Below are 16,060 nucleotides of genomic sequence, written 5' to 3'. Positions count from 1 at the left end.
GTTGGGTTGAGTTTTACAGCCTTATTTATGTCTAATTAAGGCAAGCCAAACCTAGAGCAAAAATGGTTGGACCCTCTCCTGGAGCAAGGCCTTTGGGTAAGCATTCCTATACAAGTGTCAGAGTCATTCACATGGCCTGTTCATTCTTAGTCTGAAGAAGCAGCACACCACCACCGTGTGTGATGGGAGCTGGTTGACAGGTATGTATGGGATAATTAATTACAGACATAGTACATAATTGTAAAGATTTTAAAAATCTTAAAATATAGTAACATGTTTGTTAACGTAAATGTTCATTTTATTGGTGATTGACAACTCACTTCTTTTTCTTGTCCTTCATTTAGTGTGGTGAAGAAGGTGGCTCAGTATATGGCAGATGTGCTGGAGGACAGCAGAGATAAAGTTCAAGAAAACCTCTTGGCTAATGGAGGTAAGGTGATAATTGCTTACAGTTTTATGATGACAGTTAACAGCTACATTTAACTAGTCACGTTCAAACCAAATTATTTTAATTAGTCTTAAACAAAAACAACTGAAGGATTTTCTTTTAAGGTTTCTTGTTGACGACATAGTGCATAGAAAACCATGATTTACAAGCCACTAACAAAATAATCTATCAAATCCTATTGTTTAAAGAGTACACATGAAGAAAATGTTGTAAAAGAAATTTAAAAGCATTATATATATTGCGTTACACTTTGAAGAAAACTATCAAGATGTAGAGAAAATATGGCACTACAAGAATATTGCTAAGATTGGGATGCTCTTCCATAATTGGCTGAGCAAAATGAAAGTTCATCATAGAAGCTGCGTAGAGGTCAGCAGAAGCACAAAGTGGTTGCAGGAGTTTATGGCAGTATCTGGCCATTCCTTGAATATTATAATTATCTATTGTATTCTTAATAAGTCTAAGCATGGTTGGTAATTGAAATGCCATTTCTCAGAAAGAAATAACGTGAACTCCCATATTTAATTTGCAACATTACACATTGATTGTTCCAAAGCCATGTTGTCTTATGGATAAGAGCATGATGGAACTTTTTCGTCTCAGTTTTCAAAAGATGTGTTTTGTGAAAAGTTAACAGTTCATCACAGAATGAAGTGAAGTTTCTGCTTTTATGTTTTGTAATGGAAATATGCAACTATGATACTACTTCTCTTTAAATGGTATGGAGGTTCTGGCAAGAATAGATATGTTAGGGACAAACTTGCTGCTTCTTGCCAGGGAGATGATGTTCAAAAACATTTTACTTTTCAACACAACAGCAGTCAGAAAGACTCAACAAGTATGTAATCCCTTAAAAAATTTGGATAATGATTAACACTAGCACAAAATTGTAAACCTATGTGTGTTTATCTAATGGAAATATATCCATATTATCCAATATATCCAGCAGCCTTAGTGCTACAGGCACAGCAAAAGGTACCTGCAATTATGTAATAGATGAAGCGTTATTAGTAGCGATGCTCTGATTGATGGCCACAGTTTAGAACCAGACGATTTTTCACTAAAATGTCTTGATCAGTGATGAGTAAAAAAAAGACCGATCACCAAAACTGATATTTTTAGCCCCTGCTAAATAAGCTTTTATGGTGATTTTGTTGCAGTCCTCCTTTATGTGAGGTAATGCATATTATTATTATAATTTTTTTTTTGTATCCTGCAGTGAACAAATATCAGTGAATAGAGGCTCGTTTTATTGGGGAACCAGAGGTGTTCGTATTAGCCTTTATGTTAAAGAAAGTGGAGTAATAAATTGAAAAAGTAAGTCGTCCTGTGCAAATAGAAAAAGGGCAAGAAAATGTACTATAAGGAATACAGACTTTTATTTTGTCCTTTTAAACTAAAATGGACACTGCTTGAGTTTGTTCAGCGAGCTTGTTTAAAATGCAGAAGCTTATGCTTTTAATTGGAAAAAGAAAAGATGAAGATGAATTTCAAATTGCTGCTTAATAAACAATAGGATTTTTTTTTTATTATATAAAGATTTGTACTGTGCTTATTTGTTGTTGTGAGTCATACAGCATAAGTTTTGGTAAGGCACATATATTACATAATTAAAATGTTAATCCATATTTTATAATTTCACCTCAACTAACTACTGATACACTGAAGAAAACAATACACTCTTATAAATATAGTAAATGTATATTTTAACAGCAAAAAGTACAATTGATGATTTAGAATGACTAAAACATATAAGTGCATGTATGTTTACATTCAAGTAACATTAAATTGCTAATATCAATTAATGGATTGTATGAGAATATATATACATATAATTTTGTTATTAGAGACATAGTGAAAACTACTTTTTTAATTAAGCCTTGTTTCATTACATTGTACATTACAGAAAAAAATGAAACAATATGACAGTTTGTAATTATGAGAAACATTTTATTTTCTTTTATGCCATATGTAGTCTGGATAAATATTTTTGTACATATTGTATTAGTTAAAGTATGTATCTTAAGGAAATTTTATTTATTTTAGTATTTTATGATCACTGACCAATAAGCCTACACAAATTTCATCTATACTAATAAAAGACAAAGCCCTCACTGACTCACTCACTCATCACTAATAAAACTTAAAAAAGTTGGGCAGGTTTCATTTCGAAATTCTACATGTAATGGTCATAACTGGAACCATTTCTGTCGCCCATATGCTGTAATAGACTGCTTCTCGATGGCCGTGGGAGGCGGAGTTGTGTCTCGCATTATCACGCCTCCCACGTAATCATGTGAACGGACTGTAACCACAGTACATAGAGAACAAGGCAGAGCTCCAAAGAGCGCTGAAGAAAAGACGCTTTACACAATTGAGAAGGCAGAAAAAGAATATCAAGCGAGTGACGCATACAAGCATATTCATAAGTGCAGCTACTGCGGAAACAAAGCACGGTGTAAACCGTAAGTTTAAATTAAGTTCATAGACAGGCTGCCGCTGGCGTTTGTCATGCCATGGCTAGCACGATATTCGCGGGATACAAGGTTAATGAGAGGACGCATGGTGTAAACGAGAGTTTTGATCACTTTCTAACTAAATTAAAATTGCTGGTGAAGGACTGTGCTTATGCAAATTTCAAGAGACTGTGTTTGTGGGGGGGATTGACAGTTAAGGCGGGGGGAAGTTACATCAGCATCTCCCCTCCCATTCACTTCATTTCGCTCTGAGCTGTGCTCCGCAGCTAACGCGGTCTTGCGGAAGCAACGCTGTGACGCTGCCACCAAATACTCACAGAAAAATCCATAAGTTAATACACACGCTGTCTCTGGGGCTTCTCCACACTTTGAATCCTCCAGGCACTAAAGAGCATAATCTAATTTTGAGGGTTGGGACACCAATAATATTACTGAAAATCTTACTGCCACAGAGACTTTGTAACGGCAAGAGACTTCAGGTCACGTGTCTGCAAAAGAACCTAATTGAGGCAACTATTTTTACTGCTGGTTGCTCAGGGGAGAGAGTTTGTATTCCTCACACCCCCGTTACACCCTCTGATCTCCCATTTCAATTCAAATGCTTCCAATTTCCAGTAAGGCTCTGCTTTGCAATGACAATTGATAAGTCTCAGGGACAGACCCTACAAAAGGTTACATTGACAATCATGTTACGTTATTTTTAAAATGTTTCATTTTCTTAGCACAAGCACAGCTCAGAAGCTTCGATGCATGTGCTCCATAACGCGTTAAAAAATAACGCATTTAGTCACACTTTGCATTCCAAGCAAAGAGGAACTTTTGTCAATGCATGATTTCCTGGTACATCGATTACATTGATGCACACATCAGAGCTACAAAAATGGAAGAGACAAATTTCATTTTGAAAGACTACCCGACGGAGGCCTTGATAAAAGCGTGGTTTTGTGCAAACTGTGCAAAAAGGAGTCTGCATACCACCGACGCACTTCAACCTTACGGTACCATCTAAATGCAAAACATGTTACAGCGAGCACAGAAACTATGTATGATGTTAGCACTACCAGTACGAGTTCAACTACCAACAAAAGGTGTTGGCTGCCCAGACCTGATGAAATGACTGGCTTCAGGACCAAAATTCGTAAGTCAACATCGGTCAAACTTACAAATTCTCTTGCAAAATGGATTGCTTTGGACTGTAGACCACTAACAGTGGTGGAAAATGGGGGGTTGGAAAATGTGCTACAGTTAGTGTCAGGTTATCCAACTTTCCAACTGCCGTGCCGAAAGACTATTTCAAGTAAAATTAAACAGCTTTATGACACTGAAAAGTAAGCAAATTTAGATGCATTACAGAAAGCGGACTTACTGGGGCTCATTGGACTTCCGTGACCTTTAGTAATTTTAATTACATCTAATTACAGAATGTTCAATGATCACACTGTTTTAGCCTAATGTACTAAATAATTTTGGCTAAGGTTACTCGGAGTTTAAAGGTGAAGCTGGTCAAATTACATTTTATGTTTCTGCCTTATTTTTTTAAGAAGAAAAACTGCACTTTATGTTGAAATTTTTGTTATTATTATTTAAAGACAATGCCATTCTGAACATGTACTTAAAGTACTTAGAATACCACTTTATTTTTAAGTCTGCCCAATTTTAGCCAGGGATGATATTTTTATTTCTGTTTTGAACTGAAATGTAGTTTAAATGCATTTTTTTTTTCAGAAATTAAGACCTTGAGTTTGCAATATTCATGTCCATGTCTATTTTTTGATTCTGTCGCCCATTAAAACCCTTTTAAATTAAAAAAAAAAAACATTTGCGCTTTGGGATAATTTTTCTTGTGTGATTACATGCGATTAATTAATTACAAACCCTCTAATTTAATTTTATTATATTATATATAATATTATATTATATTTATATTTTTATTCGAGTCCACCCCTAATATCTCTCTCTCTCTCTCTCTCTCTCTCTATATATATATATATATATATATATATATATATATATATATATATATATATATATATATATATATATATATATATATATATATATATATATATATATATAATCTCTATATATGACAGCAACACTCATAACAGTGAGAAAACAATAGCAATTACATTGTCAATCACGTTATGTTATTTTTAAAATGTTTCCTTTTCTTTTTCATTACTTCTTCAACACATTACTTCTCTGCTGTGAAGCGCGGGTATTTTGCTAGTTGTTAATAAAAATGAACAGTTAACTGTGGAACCTGTGGTCTGTAGTGTTTTTTAATTACATTTTAATTTAGGGCATAAGGGTTCTATGAGTCTGGTTATGCAGGAGCTTAGTGTAAAAAGTTTTTTAAAGTGATAAAGAAAAAAAAAATCAGAATTGGCCTATCAAGTAACATGAATATCAGTGATTTGGTATTGGTCTTAAAAAGACCTGATCGGAGTTATTACAACTTAATAAAGGTGAAAAAGATCTGCTGTATTTTGTGTTTTTCAGCCATAGCCAGCAAAATCTGAAAATTCAATAAGGGTTTTGTAGACTTCTTAAAGGAAAGTAAGAGAATACATTTATTATGTAAATGGACTGTTAGTCTTAAGTTAAAGCTTTTCTTCTAATGATGATTAGTTGCATTTTGATGGAATTAAATTTATGACAAATGTGTGATTATTTACAGCACTTTGAGCATAAAAAAGTGCACTACAGTAATCCATCCTCGATCGTGGGGGTTGCATTCCAGAACCCCCCGCGATAGGTGAAAATCCGCGAAGTAGAAACCATATGTTTGTATGGTTATTTTTATATATTTTAAGACCTTATAAACTCCCACACTGTTTATAAATATTCTCCGCACAGTTATACAGTAAACCCTCGTTTATCTCAGTTAATACATTCCAGACTCTACTGCGATAAATTTTTTCCACGAAGTAGGAATCTTCATTTATAAATATAATGTCGCAGGTCCCACAGTTGACAGTTCATGTCAGAGCACAAACCAAGCATGAAGTCAAAGGAATTGTCTGTAGACCTCCGAGACAGGAAGGTTACAGAAAAAGTTCTGCTGCTTTGCAGGTCCCAATGAGCACAGTGGCCTCCATCATCCGTAAGTGGAAGAAGTTCGAAACCACCAGCACTCTTTCTAGAGCTGGCCGCCCATCTAAACTGAGCGATCGGGGGAGAAGGGCCTTAGTCAGGGAGGTGACCAAGAACCCGATGTTCACTCTGTCAGAGCTCCAGAGGTCCTCCGTGGAGAGAGGAGAACCTTCCAGAAGGACAACCATCTCTGCAGCAATCCACCAATCAGGCCTGTATGGTAGAGTGGCCAGACGGAAGCCACTCCTTACTAAAAGGCACATGGCAGCCCACTTGGCGTTTGCCAAAAGGCACCTGAAGGACTCTCGGACTTTGAGAAACAAAATTCTCTGGTCTGATGAGACAAAGATTGAACTCTTTGGTGTGAATGCCAGGCGTCGCGTTTGGAGGAAACCAGGCACCGCTCATCACCAGGCCAATACCATCCCAACAGTGAAGCATGGTGGTGGCAGGATCATGCTGTGGTGATGTTTTTCAGCGGTAGGAACTGGGAGACTAGTTAGGATGAAGGGAAAGATGACTGCAGCAATGTACAGAGACATCCTGGATAAAAACCTGCTCCAGAGCACTCTTGACCTCAGACTGGGGCAATGGTTCATCTTTCAGCAGGACAACGACCCTAAGCACACAACCAAGATATCAAAGAAGTGGCTTCAGGACAACTCTGTGAATGTCCTTGAGTGGCCCAGCCAGAGCCCAGACTTGAATCCGATTGATCATCTCTGGAGACATCTTAAAATGGCTGTGCACTGACGCTTCCCATCCAACCTGATGGAGCTTGAGTGGTGCTGCAAAGAGGAATAGGCAAAACTGGCGATGGATAGGTGTACCAAGCTTGTGGCATCATATTCAGAAAGACTTGAGGCTGTAATTGCTGCCAAAGGTGCATCAACAAAGTATTGAGCTGTGAATATGTACATGTGATTTTTCAGTTTCTTTTTTAATTTTTAATAAATTTGCAAAAACCTCAAACTTTTTTCACGTTGTCATTATGGGGTGTTGTGTATAGAATTCTGAGGAAAAAAATGAATTAATCCATTTTGGAATAAGGCTGCAATATAACAAAATGTGGAAAAAGTGATGCACTGTGAATACTTTCCGGATGCACCACTGTATGTAATAAGATCCTTCCAAGGGCTTTTTCTGTTTTTTAGTAAGACTTTCAAAGCATCAGTAAAAGGTTTGCTGGTGAAATTTACAAAATTAGACACCCATTATCTTTGTGAAGTGCAGTGAATCCATTTATTCAAACTGTCATTGCCAATGGCTGCTCTCAGTTGATTTTTTTTTCAGATCCATGGTGGTTCCCTTAATTCTTCCATGTACAATAAAATGTTTTAAAGAATACAAATTTGATAATACAGGAACCAGAGCAAAGTAAAACTTTCTAAGGATCATCCTTTGATATGCTATATGCATCATCAAATTTACCAGTCAGTCTTTAAAAAAAAAAAAAAATAAAAAAAAAATATATATATATATTCAATAACCAGACCCAGCAGCCATGTAGTCAGTGATTTTTTTATCATCAATGCTGCTGAATCATTAAGCAGCCAACCCTTGAGTATTTTTTTAATTTTATTGAATTTATTAAAATCAAATAACATTCCATAGAGAACTGAACTTTTACAAAAAGAAAAAAGCAAAAAAAGGTTAGAAACAAATCAACTCCCACACCTGAGAAAGAGAGCTAGGCCAGCAGTATAAAACTTCATGCTAGTAAAGACAAATTAATAGATAAAATGATAAATGGAGCAAAAGAGGGGAGAGAACCTGCTTCCTCAATTTAAATGCTTATTATAAAATGTTGTTGATTAGGTCCTGCCAGGTTTTGAACTGTTTTGTACAGATCCTCTTAGTGTGAATTATATTTTTTTCAGTTTTAAATAGTATATAACATCGGTTATCCACTGACTTAGAATAGGTGTGTTAGGATTCTTCATATTTAACAAGATAAGTCTTCGTGCCAATAGTGTAGTAAATGCAATTACAGTTTGTCCTTCTCCACTTTAAGCCCATCTGGAAGTACAACAAACACAGCTGTCAGTGGATTAGGAGGGATTGTGATATCCAAGCTTTCTGAAAGGCATTTAAAGATTTTGGTCCAACATGATGTTAATTTGTTGCAGGCTCAAAACATGTGACCCAGTGAAGCCAGAGCTTGATTGCAGCGTTTGCAGCTTGGATCTTGCCCTGGAAACATTTTGCACAATTTTAAATGAGAGAGATGAAATATTGAGTAAGAGATCCTTTTCCCACTGTTCTCTTGGATCTTTTAAAGGAGGGACTGTAAAATAGTTTTATATATGACAGAAATGCTGTCTGAGTCCTCGAAACTGAGCAATATTTTTTCTGCCATAGAGGTACGTGGGAGGTGAGGAAAATTGGGCAGGTTCTGTTTAACAAAGTTTTGAATTTGAAGGTAGTGAAAGAAATGTGTTGCTGGTAAGTTAAATTTTAAATTTGGAGTGTAATTGTTCGTAGGATGCAAAAACGTCTTTGTACAGATCTCTTAGTGATTTAATCCTGAACGTTTTCCAGGTATTAAAAACTGTGTACGTTTGAGAGGGTGGGAAAAGGTGGTTCTCATGCAGAGGTGCCATAGATAAAAGCTTCTCTATCTTAATACTTCCTACATTGGTTCCATATTCTGATTGAGTGAAGCTAGTATTTTGGCGATAACTTGTATTTTTTGGTGTACAAAGCAGGGAATATAAAGTACTGCAGGATTTTATTTCTATTGCGGACGAAGCCTGTGTATGTTTGTCTATTTCTGTCCATGTCTAGGTTTTTATAGTATAGTTTGCTGCTCAGTAATAAAATTGAAAGTTGGGTAGAGCCATGCCGCCTTCTGCCTTAGGTCTTTGTAGGGTCACCCTTTGGATACGTGGATGTTTTGAATTCCAAATAAATTAGGTTACGGTTGAGTCTAATTTCTTAAAAAGTGATCTGTTGATGTATATTGGAATGTTTTGAAATAAAAAGAGAAGCTTAGGAAGGATATTCATCTTAGCAATGTTAATTCTTCCAGCTGAATTGACATGAAGGGTTGACTATGCAAGTCTTGTTTATTTTTTTCCATACAGGCGGCAAAATTTTGTTGATAAAGAGCTTTATATTTACTTTTGATGTTTACCCCTAGGTATTTAAACTGATCTGTGCTGATAAAAGGGAAGGTGTCCAATCTAATATTGTATGCTTGAGAATTAACTGGGAAGAGCACACTTTTATTCAAATTGATTCTGAGACCAGACATCTTGAAATTCTGTTAGTGCTGTTAGGACTGCAGACACAGTATTTTGTGGGTCTTATATATACAGTACCATATGATCCCCTGAGAAATTGATTGGATGTGGCTTCAGTGTTACAGTTACCACAGATACTAAATAACTCCCACTAGTATTTCTGTTAAAAAAAAATACTACTTAATGCTTAATATACAAAGTGGGGATGTGCATGTTTATGTTGCGGTTATCATTAATAAAAGCTGTGGTGTTGCTTGACACACAGATGATGGCTGCTGTAGTTTTACACTGATGACTCCATTTTTATGTTTATGCCATTTTATGTTAGCATGAATGAATTAGAATAAAGTCCTTTATTTTAGAGCTTTAAAATATTTGCATAAAGTGATTGCTTTTTCCAGACGGGACTGGGCAGTTTAATGGTCTGGAATCCCTACAGATTTTATTTTTTTCTCCAGCCGTCTGGAGTTTTATTTTTGGTTTTTCTGTCTACCCTGGCCATTGGACCTTTACTCTTATTCTATGTTAATTAATGTTGACTTATTTTATTTTCTTATTGTGTCTTTTATTTTTCTATTCTTTATTATGTAAAGCACTTTGAGCTACTTTTTGTATGAAAATGTGCTATATAAATAAATGTTGTTGTTGTTTTTCAATTTCAATTCTGACATCATAAATGTAATGCTGCGTGATGACATGTTTTCAGTCAGTATTAACATTACGAAACCATCAGTATTCCTCAGCATTATTACTTCATTGACTTGTATTTAGTTATGTGTAGTTCCTGAATTATGTTTCTAAATGATCTATTCAAGGCATAAATAAATACAAATATTTTTGTTGTTATTAAAATTTTCAAATTAATTTTGTTGTGTGTTCTTATGAACATGACCCCTATCTGTTTGAAGAATTATTTGAAACTTTGCATAACAAAAATACCTTAGGTTAACTACACTTAAAGCCATATTTAATTCAATAAATTCTAATTAATATTTACTTTTAGTTCCCTTAAATCAAGTTATTTTAATGTCTTTTATGTGCATTTCTATGCAGTTGATTTGGTCACCTATATAACCCGATTCCAGTGGGACATGGCAAAATATCCAATCAAGCAGTCCTTAAAAAATATTTCAGAGATTATCGCAAAGGTAAGAACACTATGTGGTGTTTTTTTAGTTTCTTGCCTTTTTTTCTTTCTTCCATCAGGTAATTTAGTTTGCTGTTGTTACCTTGCACTTTCTATCCATTACTAGTAATGTTTTAAATGAGAAAACTACTGTTATGGTTTACACTGGCAAAATTCCTGCATCATTACCTTACTCATAACTCAATGGGGCTTTGCTTTGATGGGCTGCCTGTACAGAGACTGGAACCAACTTGGCAGAAAAATACATGAAAACCAACTGTACAGAACAATACATGTTAAAATATCACTTATCTGGCATAATTCTCAAAGAAATGCTGAAATTCTTTTAAGAGATGGCAGTCTGTTTTAAGATAGGAGAATGTTTAAATGGGAATTATAAAAAATTTGGTTTAGCCGTAAGTTTGAACACTTTCTTGCATTAAAGGAGAGCACGTAAAGAAACCATAGGTTTGTGAATGGAGATAAGCAGATACTGTCGGTTGGATGTATATAAATACAAAATAAAGTGATTCACATAATATATTACATGTGACTTTGGAGGCTTGTTTAGAGGTGAGTTGATCTTTATTCAAGAAAAGTATTTACTTACAGTATGTAGGTAGCACCCTGTATGAATTTAAATCACTTTATACAGTATATTGTGCAGTTGAATGGCATCAGTCCACCTATGGTCCATTATGTTCACAAAAAACAGACACTTTTTACCCATGACACTCAGTGTATTGTCTGCTACTCTGCCATGTTTCTGTAAATAATAATAAAGTGTAAGCCAAAATATTACAGTGGATTCACCTTAAAGAGCATCCTCGTACTGTCCTCGTACTGTTGAAGTTGTGGATAGATTACATAAAAATAATTTTTTAGTACATATTTTCAATTTTCTTAAATCTGACAAATTTTATATTGTCTGTTTTTAATTTAACAAGAAATGTCAGGGACATTATAATATTCACAATAATATAATATTCATTGCAGAGGATATTTGCGATTTCTGTTAACAATTATTAGATAGGTTGTAAGAAAAAATCAGCGAATTTTTCATCACTTGTCCAATACAGTCCCCACAGTGAAGCATGGCGGTGGCAGCATCATGCTGTGGGGGTGTTTTTCAACTGCAGGGACAGGGCGACTGGTTGCAATCGAAAGAAAGATGAATGCGGCCAAGTACAGGGATATCCTGGACAAAAACCTTCTCCAGAGTGCTAAGGACCTCAGACTGGGCCGAAGTTTACATTCCAACAAGACAATGACCCTAAGCACAGCTAAAATAACGAAGGAGTGGCTTCACAACAACTCTGTGTTCTTGAATGGCCCAGCCAGAGCCCTGACTTAAACCCAATTGAGCATCTCTGGAGAGACCTAAAAATGGCTGTCCTACCAACGTTTACCATCCAACCTGACAGAACTGGAGATGATCTGCAAGGAGGAATGGCAGAGGATCCCCAAATCCAGGTGTGAAAAACTTGTTGCATCTTTCCCAAGAAGACTCATTGCTGTATTAGCTCAAAAGGGTGCTAAATACTGAGCAAAGAAGGGTCTGAATACTTAGGACCATGTGATATTTCAGTTTTTCTTTTTTAATAAATCTGCAACACTTTCAAAAGTTATTTTTATTTATATATATATATATATATATATATATATATATATATATATATATATATATATATATATATATATATATATATATATATATATATACTAGCGAAATACCCACAGTTCAGCGGAAGTAGTGTGTTAAAGAAGTAATGAAAAGAAAAGGAAACATTTTGAAAATAACGTAACATGATTGTCAGTGTAATTGTTTTGTCACTCATGTGAGTGATGAATGTTGCTGTCATATATATATATATATATATATATATATATACACACACACACACACACACACACACACACACACACACACACACTCTTTGGGGTGCGAGCAACTGTTGCTGGGGGTGGCAGAATCCATCAAGGAAGAAAAATGAAAAACATTATTTGTACAAAATTTTAATTTATTTATCCATTCCTAAATAATTAAATGGGCAGGCTATTTCATATCAGTGCAATACGCTGTTTGTTAAAATGGATGACTCCTGCTCTTAAGTGCAAGTCTCCGTGGATATTATGAACTATCATATCTGTTCAAGTTCTATTTAAATTTTAAATAGCAGGAATTTTTATTTAGTCGACAGAAATATCTTTGGTAGGAATGGAAGTTAAATGTAGGCATCATTGCATAAGTTTTTCTTCACCATACAAATGTAAAGAGTAAATTTTCCTTACATTCTAACCAAAGATATTTGTGTCGACTAAATCAGGGGTATCCAACTCAATTGCACAGGGGGCCAAAATCCAAAACACACTTTAGGCCGCGGGCTGAAGAGGATAAACATTTATTGAACACACTAAAACTAAACTTTTAAAACGTAACTTTTTTGAACATAAATATGAATAAAAACAGACAGGAATATTATTCCGGAATAAATCAACTCAAACCTTAAATAACTTATATTTTGCTCTCCATAAAAAATATATCCTGTCAAAATTATACAAATTCAAATATGAACATGCTGCATAACAAAACCTGGAAATATAAATAAAATTTGTTCTTTTCAGCAATAACAAATCAAATCATTCAGTTGTCTTTGCTCATATGTCATTTTATCAGAGCTGGACGCCTGACATCTTTTTTTGGCAACAAGTTCGTTTATGTTTTGTGTGAGGTTCTGTGTTGTGGAGATTCTCAGGATGGACTGCAGGTGCTCATCAGTGAGGCGACTCCTGTGTGCTGTTTTGTTAGTCTTCATCACTGAGAAGAGCTTCTCACACAGATATGTGCTACCAAACATGCACAAGGTTCGAGAGCGCATGTAGGCGGAGCTGGAGCATTTCTGCGGGAATGGAGTGAATAAACTGTGGGCCCTGCAGTATCGTACTTTGCCTTCAGTGTGCCATTACACTGCAGCTCAATCACCTCCATCTGAATCTGCACAGGTGCAGTTTCCACATCGACAGCAAATGGGTTGCGAAACAACTCAAAATTATTTTTTTGTTCTTCAAAGTCACCAAAGCGCCGTGCGAACTCAGTGCACTCAGTTTATCAGCAAAGTGCGTATTTGGGAACACCGTTGTGCCGACTTGGTTCAACATTACTTGGCAACAGGGAAAGTGGGGCAAGTTGCACTGGTGCATTTGTGTCTCCCATAAAAGCAGCTTCACTTGAAATCACTTTGTGATTTTGCGCGGTAAAACGTCTGCTGAAGTGTCAGATTCTTCTTTAACTCTTCTGCTTTCTGTATCTTCTGCATTGCATTCAGGTCTTTCAGGTTATCCTGATGTTTTGTCTCATAGTGCCGTCTTAGATTAAATTCTGTAATTACAGCCACATTAGCTCCACAAATGAGACACACGGGTTTACCGGCAATGTCAGTAAACATATACTCAGCCTCCCATCGGTTTTTAAAGACTCTATTTTCAGAATCAACTTTTCTCTTTGGCATCGTGTGGGCTAGCCGCCAATAACTTGCAGCATCATAAGCTAGACTTGATTAGCTGTAAGTGTTGGCAAGGCAGCTGAAGCGCTGCATTATGGGATCTGTAGTTTATTGTGTTACCAGCGCTTCATATCCCGGGCCATTAATAACAATAATATATAAAATGATCTACAGGGCGGATATAATTACGCGGGGCGGATGTGGCCCTGGGCCTTGAGTTTGACACATATGGACTAAATAGAACTTGAAAAGATATATTTTTCAATGTGATCGCAATTCAGATCGAGTTGACGCGCACTACAGCGAGCCAGCGTGCTATTGTGGTTTTGCCTGCGTGCCTCAATAAGTCACCCTCCCCTCGCTCTTACTTTTTTACCGTTCATCTAATGAATACACTGAGTATGGCTTTACCAAAACAATTATTGATGGCGAATCGATTATTCATAAAGCTTCAATTGGTGATCTGTTTTCTGTGTTAACCTCATATTTTTTGATACTTCTTCTCAAACCAAGGGTGTGCGCGGGTAAAATGAATCGGGAAGCGCTGATCAATGTAATCGGTTTACCATGAAATCATGCATTGACAGAAGTTCCCCTTTGCTTGTACAGTAATCCCTCGCTATATCGCGCTTTGACTTTCGCGGCTTCACTCTATCGCGGATTTTAAATGTAAGCACATCTAAATATATATCGCAGTTTTTAAGCTAGTTAAGCGCTTTCTCTTGGACAATGGAGTCTTTAATTTAGGTTACATGCTTACTCAGTTTGATTGCCCAGTTGATTTCATACAAGGGACGCTATTGGCGGATGGCTTAGAAGGCCACCCAATCAGAGCATGTATTACATATTAACTAAAACTCCTCAATGCTATAAGATATGCTTCCAGCGTGGCGCTTGTTTTGTTTGCTTCTCTCTGTCTCTCTCACTCTCTCTGCCCTGGCGGAGGGTGTGAGCAGAGGGCTGTTTACACAGTGGTTGTTTGCCTAGAAGATAGGGCGGCTCCTCTACAAAATGCGCTTTAAGCGGTGCTTCATACTTAAAAGCATGTATTGATTTTTGATTGTTTGCTTTTCTTAGCGAGCTTCTCTGACATTATCTGCTCTTCCGCGTGCTCCTTTGAAGAGAAGATATGTTGCATTCTTTTAGTGAGAAAGAACTGCCATCTCTGTCTTGTAATGAAGCACAGTTTAAACGTTTGACTAAAGGGTGTTATTTCATATCTAGAGGGCTCTAATAATGTTAACAGTGTGGTAGAGTTTATAAAGGGCTTAAAATATATAAAAATAACCATACAAACATATGGTTTCTACTTCGCTGGATTTCACCTATCGTGGGGTCTGGAACGCAACCCCCGCGATCGAGGAGGGATTACTGTATTGCAAAGTGTGATTAAATGCGTGATTTTTAACGCGTTATGAAGCATATGCATCGAAGCTTCTCAGCTGTGCTTGTGCTAAGAAAAGGAAAGATTTTAAAAATATTGTTATATTGTGTATGCGTGTGTATTAACTTGTGTTTTTCTGTGAGTATTTGGTGGCAGCGTCACAAAGTCGCTTCCGTAACACTGCGTGCGTTAGCTGCGGAGCTCAGCTCAGAGCGAAATGAAGTGAATGGGAGGGTAGATGATGACGTGACTCCCCACCCGCCTTTAACTGTCAACACCCCCCAAACACAGTATCTCGAAATTTGCATAAGCACAGCCCTTCACGTGCAATTTTAACTTAGTTAGAAAGTGATCAAAACTCTCGCTATATCCTGGCGTCCTCTCATTAAACTTGTATCCCGCAATACCCATGGGCTTGACAAACGCCAGCGGCACCCTGTCTATGAACTTAATTTAAACTTTACGTTTACACCTTGCTTTGTTTCCGAAGTAGCAGCACTCATGAATATGGTTGTATATGTCACTTCGCCGCTTTTTATTGTTTCGCTGCTTCTCGATTATATAATGCATGTTTTCTTCAGCGCTTTTTGGAGCTCTTCCTGGTTTTCTACGCACTGCGTTGACAGTCAGTTCACATGATTATGATGTCACGTAATGATGTCACACGAAACTCCGCCCCCACTGCTTTCGAGTTCAACTCCATTACAATAAATGTAGAAAAATAGCTTCCAGTTATGACCATTACGGAAATTTCGAAGCCAATAAGAAAACCTGCCAACAT

General features: G+C 36.5%; 1 protein-coding gene across 3 annotated transcripts in view; it reads left to right on the top strand.

Moving 5' to 3' along the window:
- The window catches only part of LOC120515778 (V-type proton ATPase subunit C 1-A), a 349,765-nt gene that overhangs the window by 117,338 nt on the left and 216,367 nt on the right, over window positions 1-16,060 (top strand). For all 3 annotated transcript variants that reach the window (XM_039737077.1, XM_039737076.1, XM_039737078.1), the window contains exons 4-5: window positions 345-430; window positions 10,320-10,414. In XM_039737077.1, coding sequence (XP_039593011.1) covers window positions 345-430; window positions 10,320-10,414 — 181 coding nt within the window. The remainder of the gene's footprint in view (window positions 1-344; window positions 431-10,319; window positions 10,415-16,060) is intronic.

Source organism: Polypterus senegalus, chromosome 15 (assembly GCF_016835505.1).
Source record: "Polypterus senegalus isolate Bchr_013 chromosome 15, ASM1683550v1, whole genome shotgun sequence".
In the NCBI taxonomy this organism is placed as follows: domain Eukaryota; kingdom Metazoa; phylum Chordata; class Cladistia; order Polypteriformes; family Polypteridae; genus Polypterus; species Polypterus senegalus.
The sequence above is the reverse complement of the archived record's forward strand: the minus strand, read 5'-3'. Positions and strand labels throughout refer to the sequence as shown.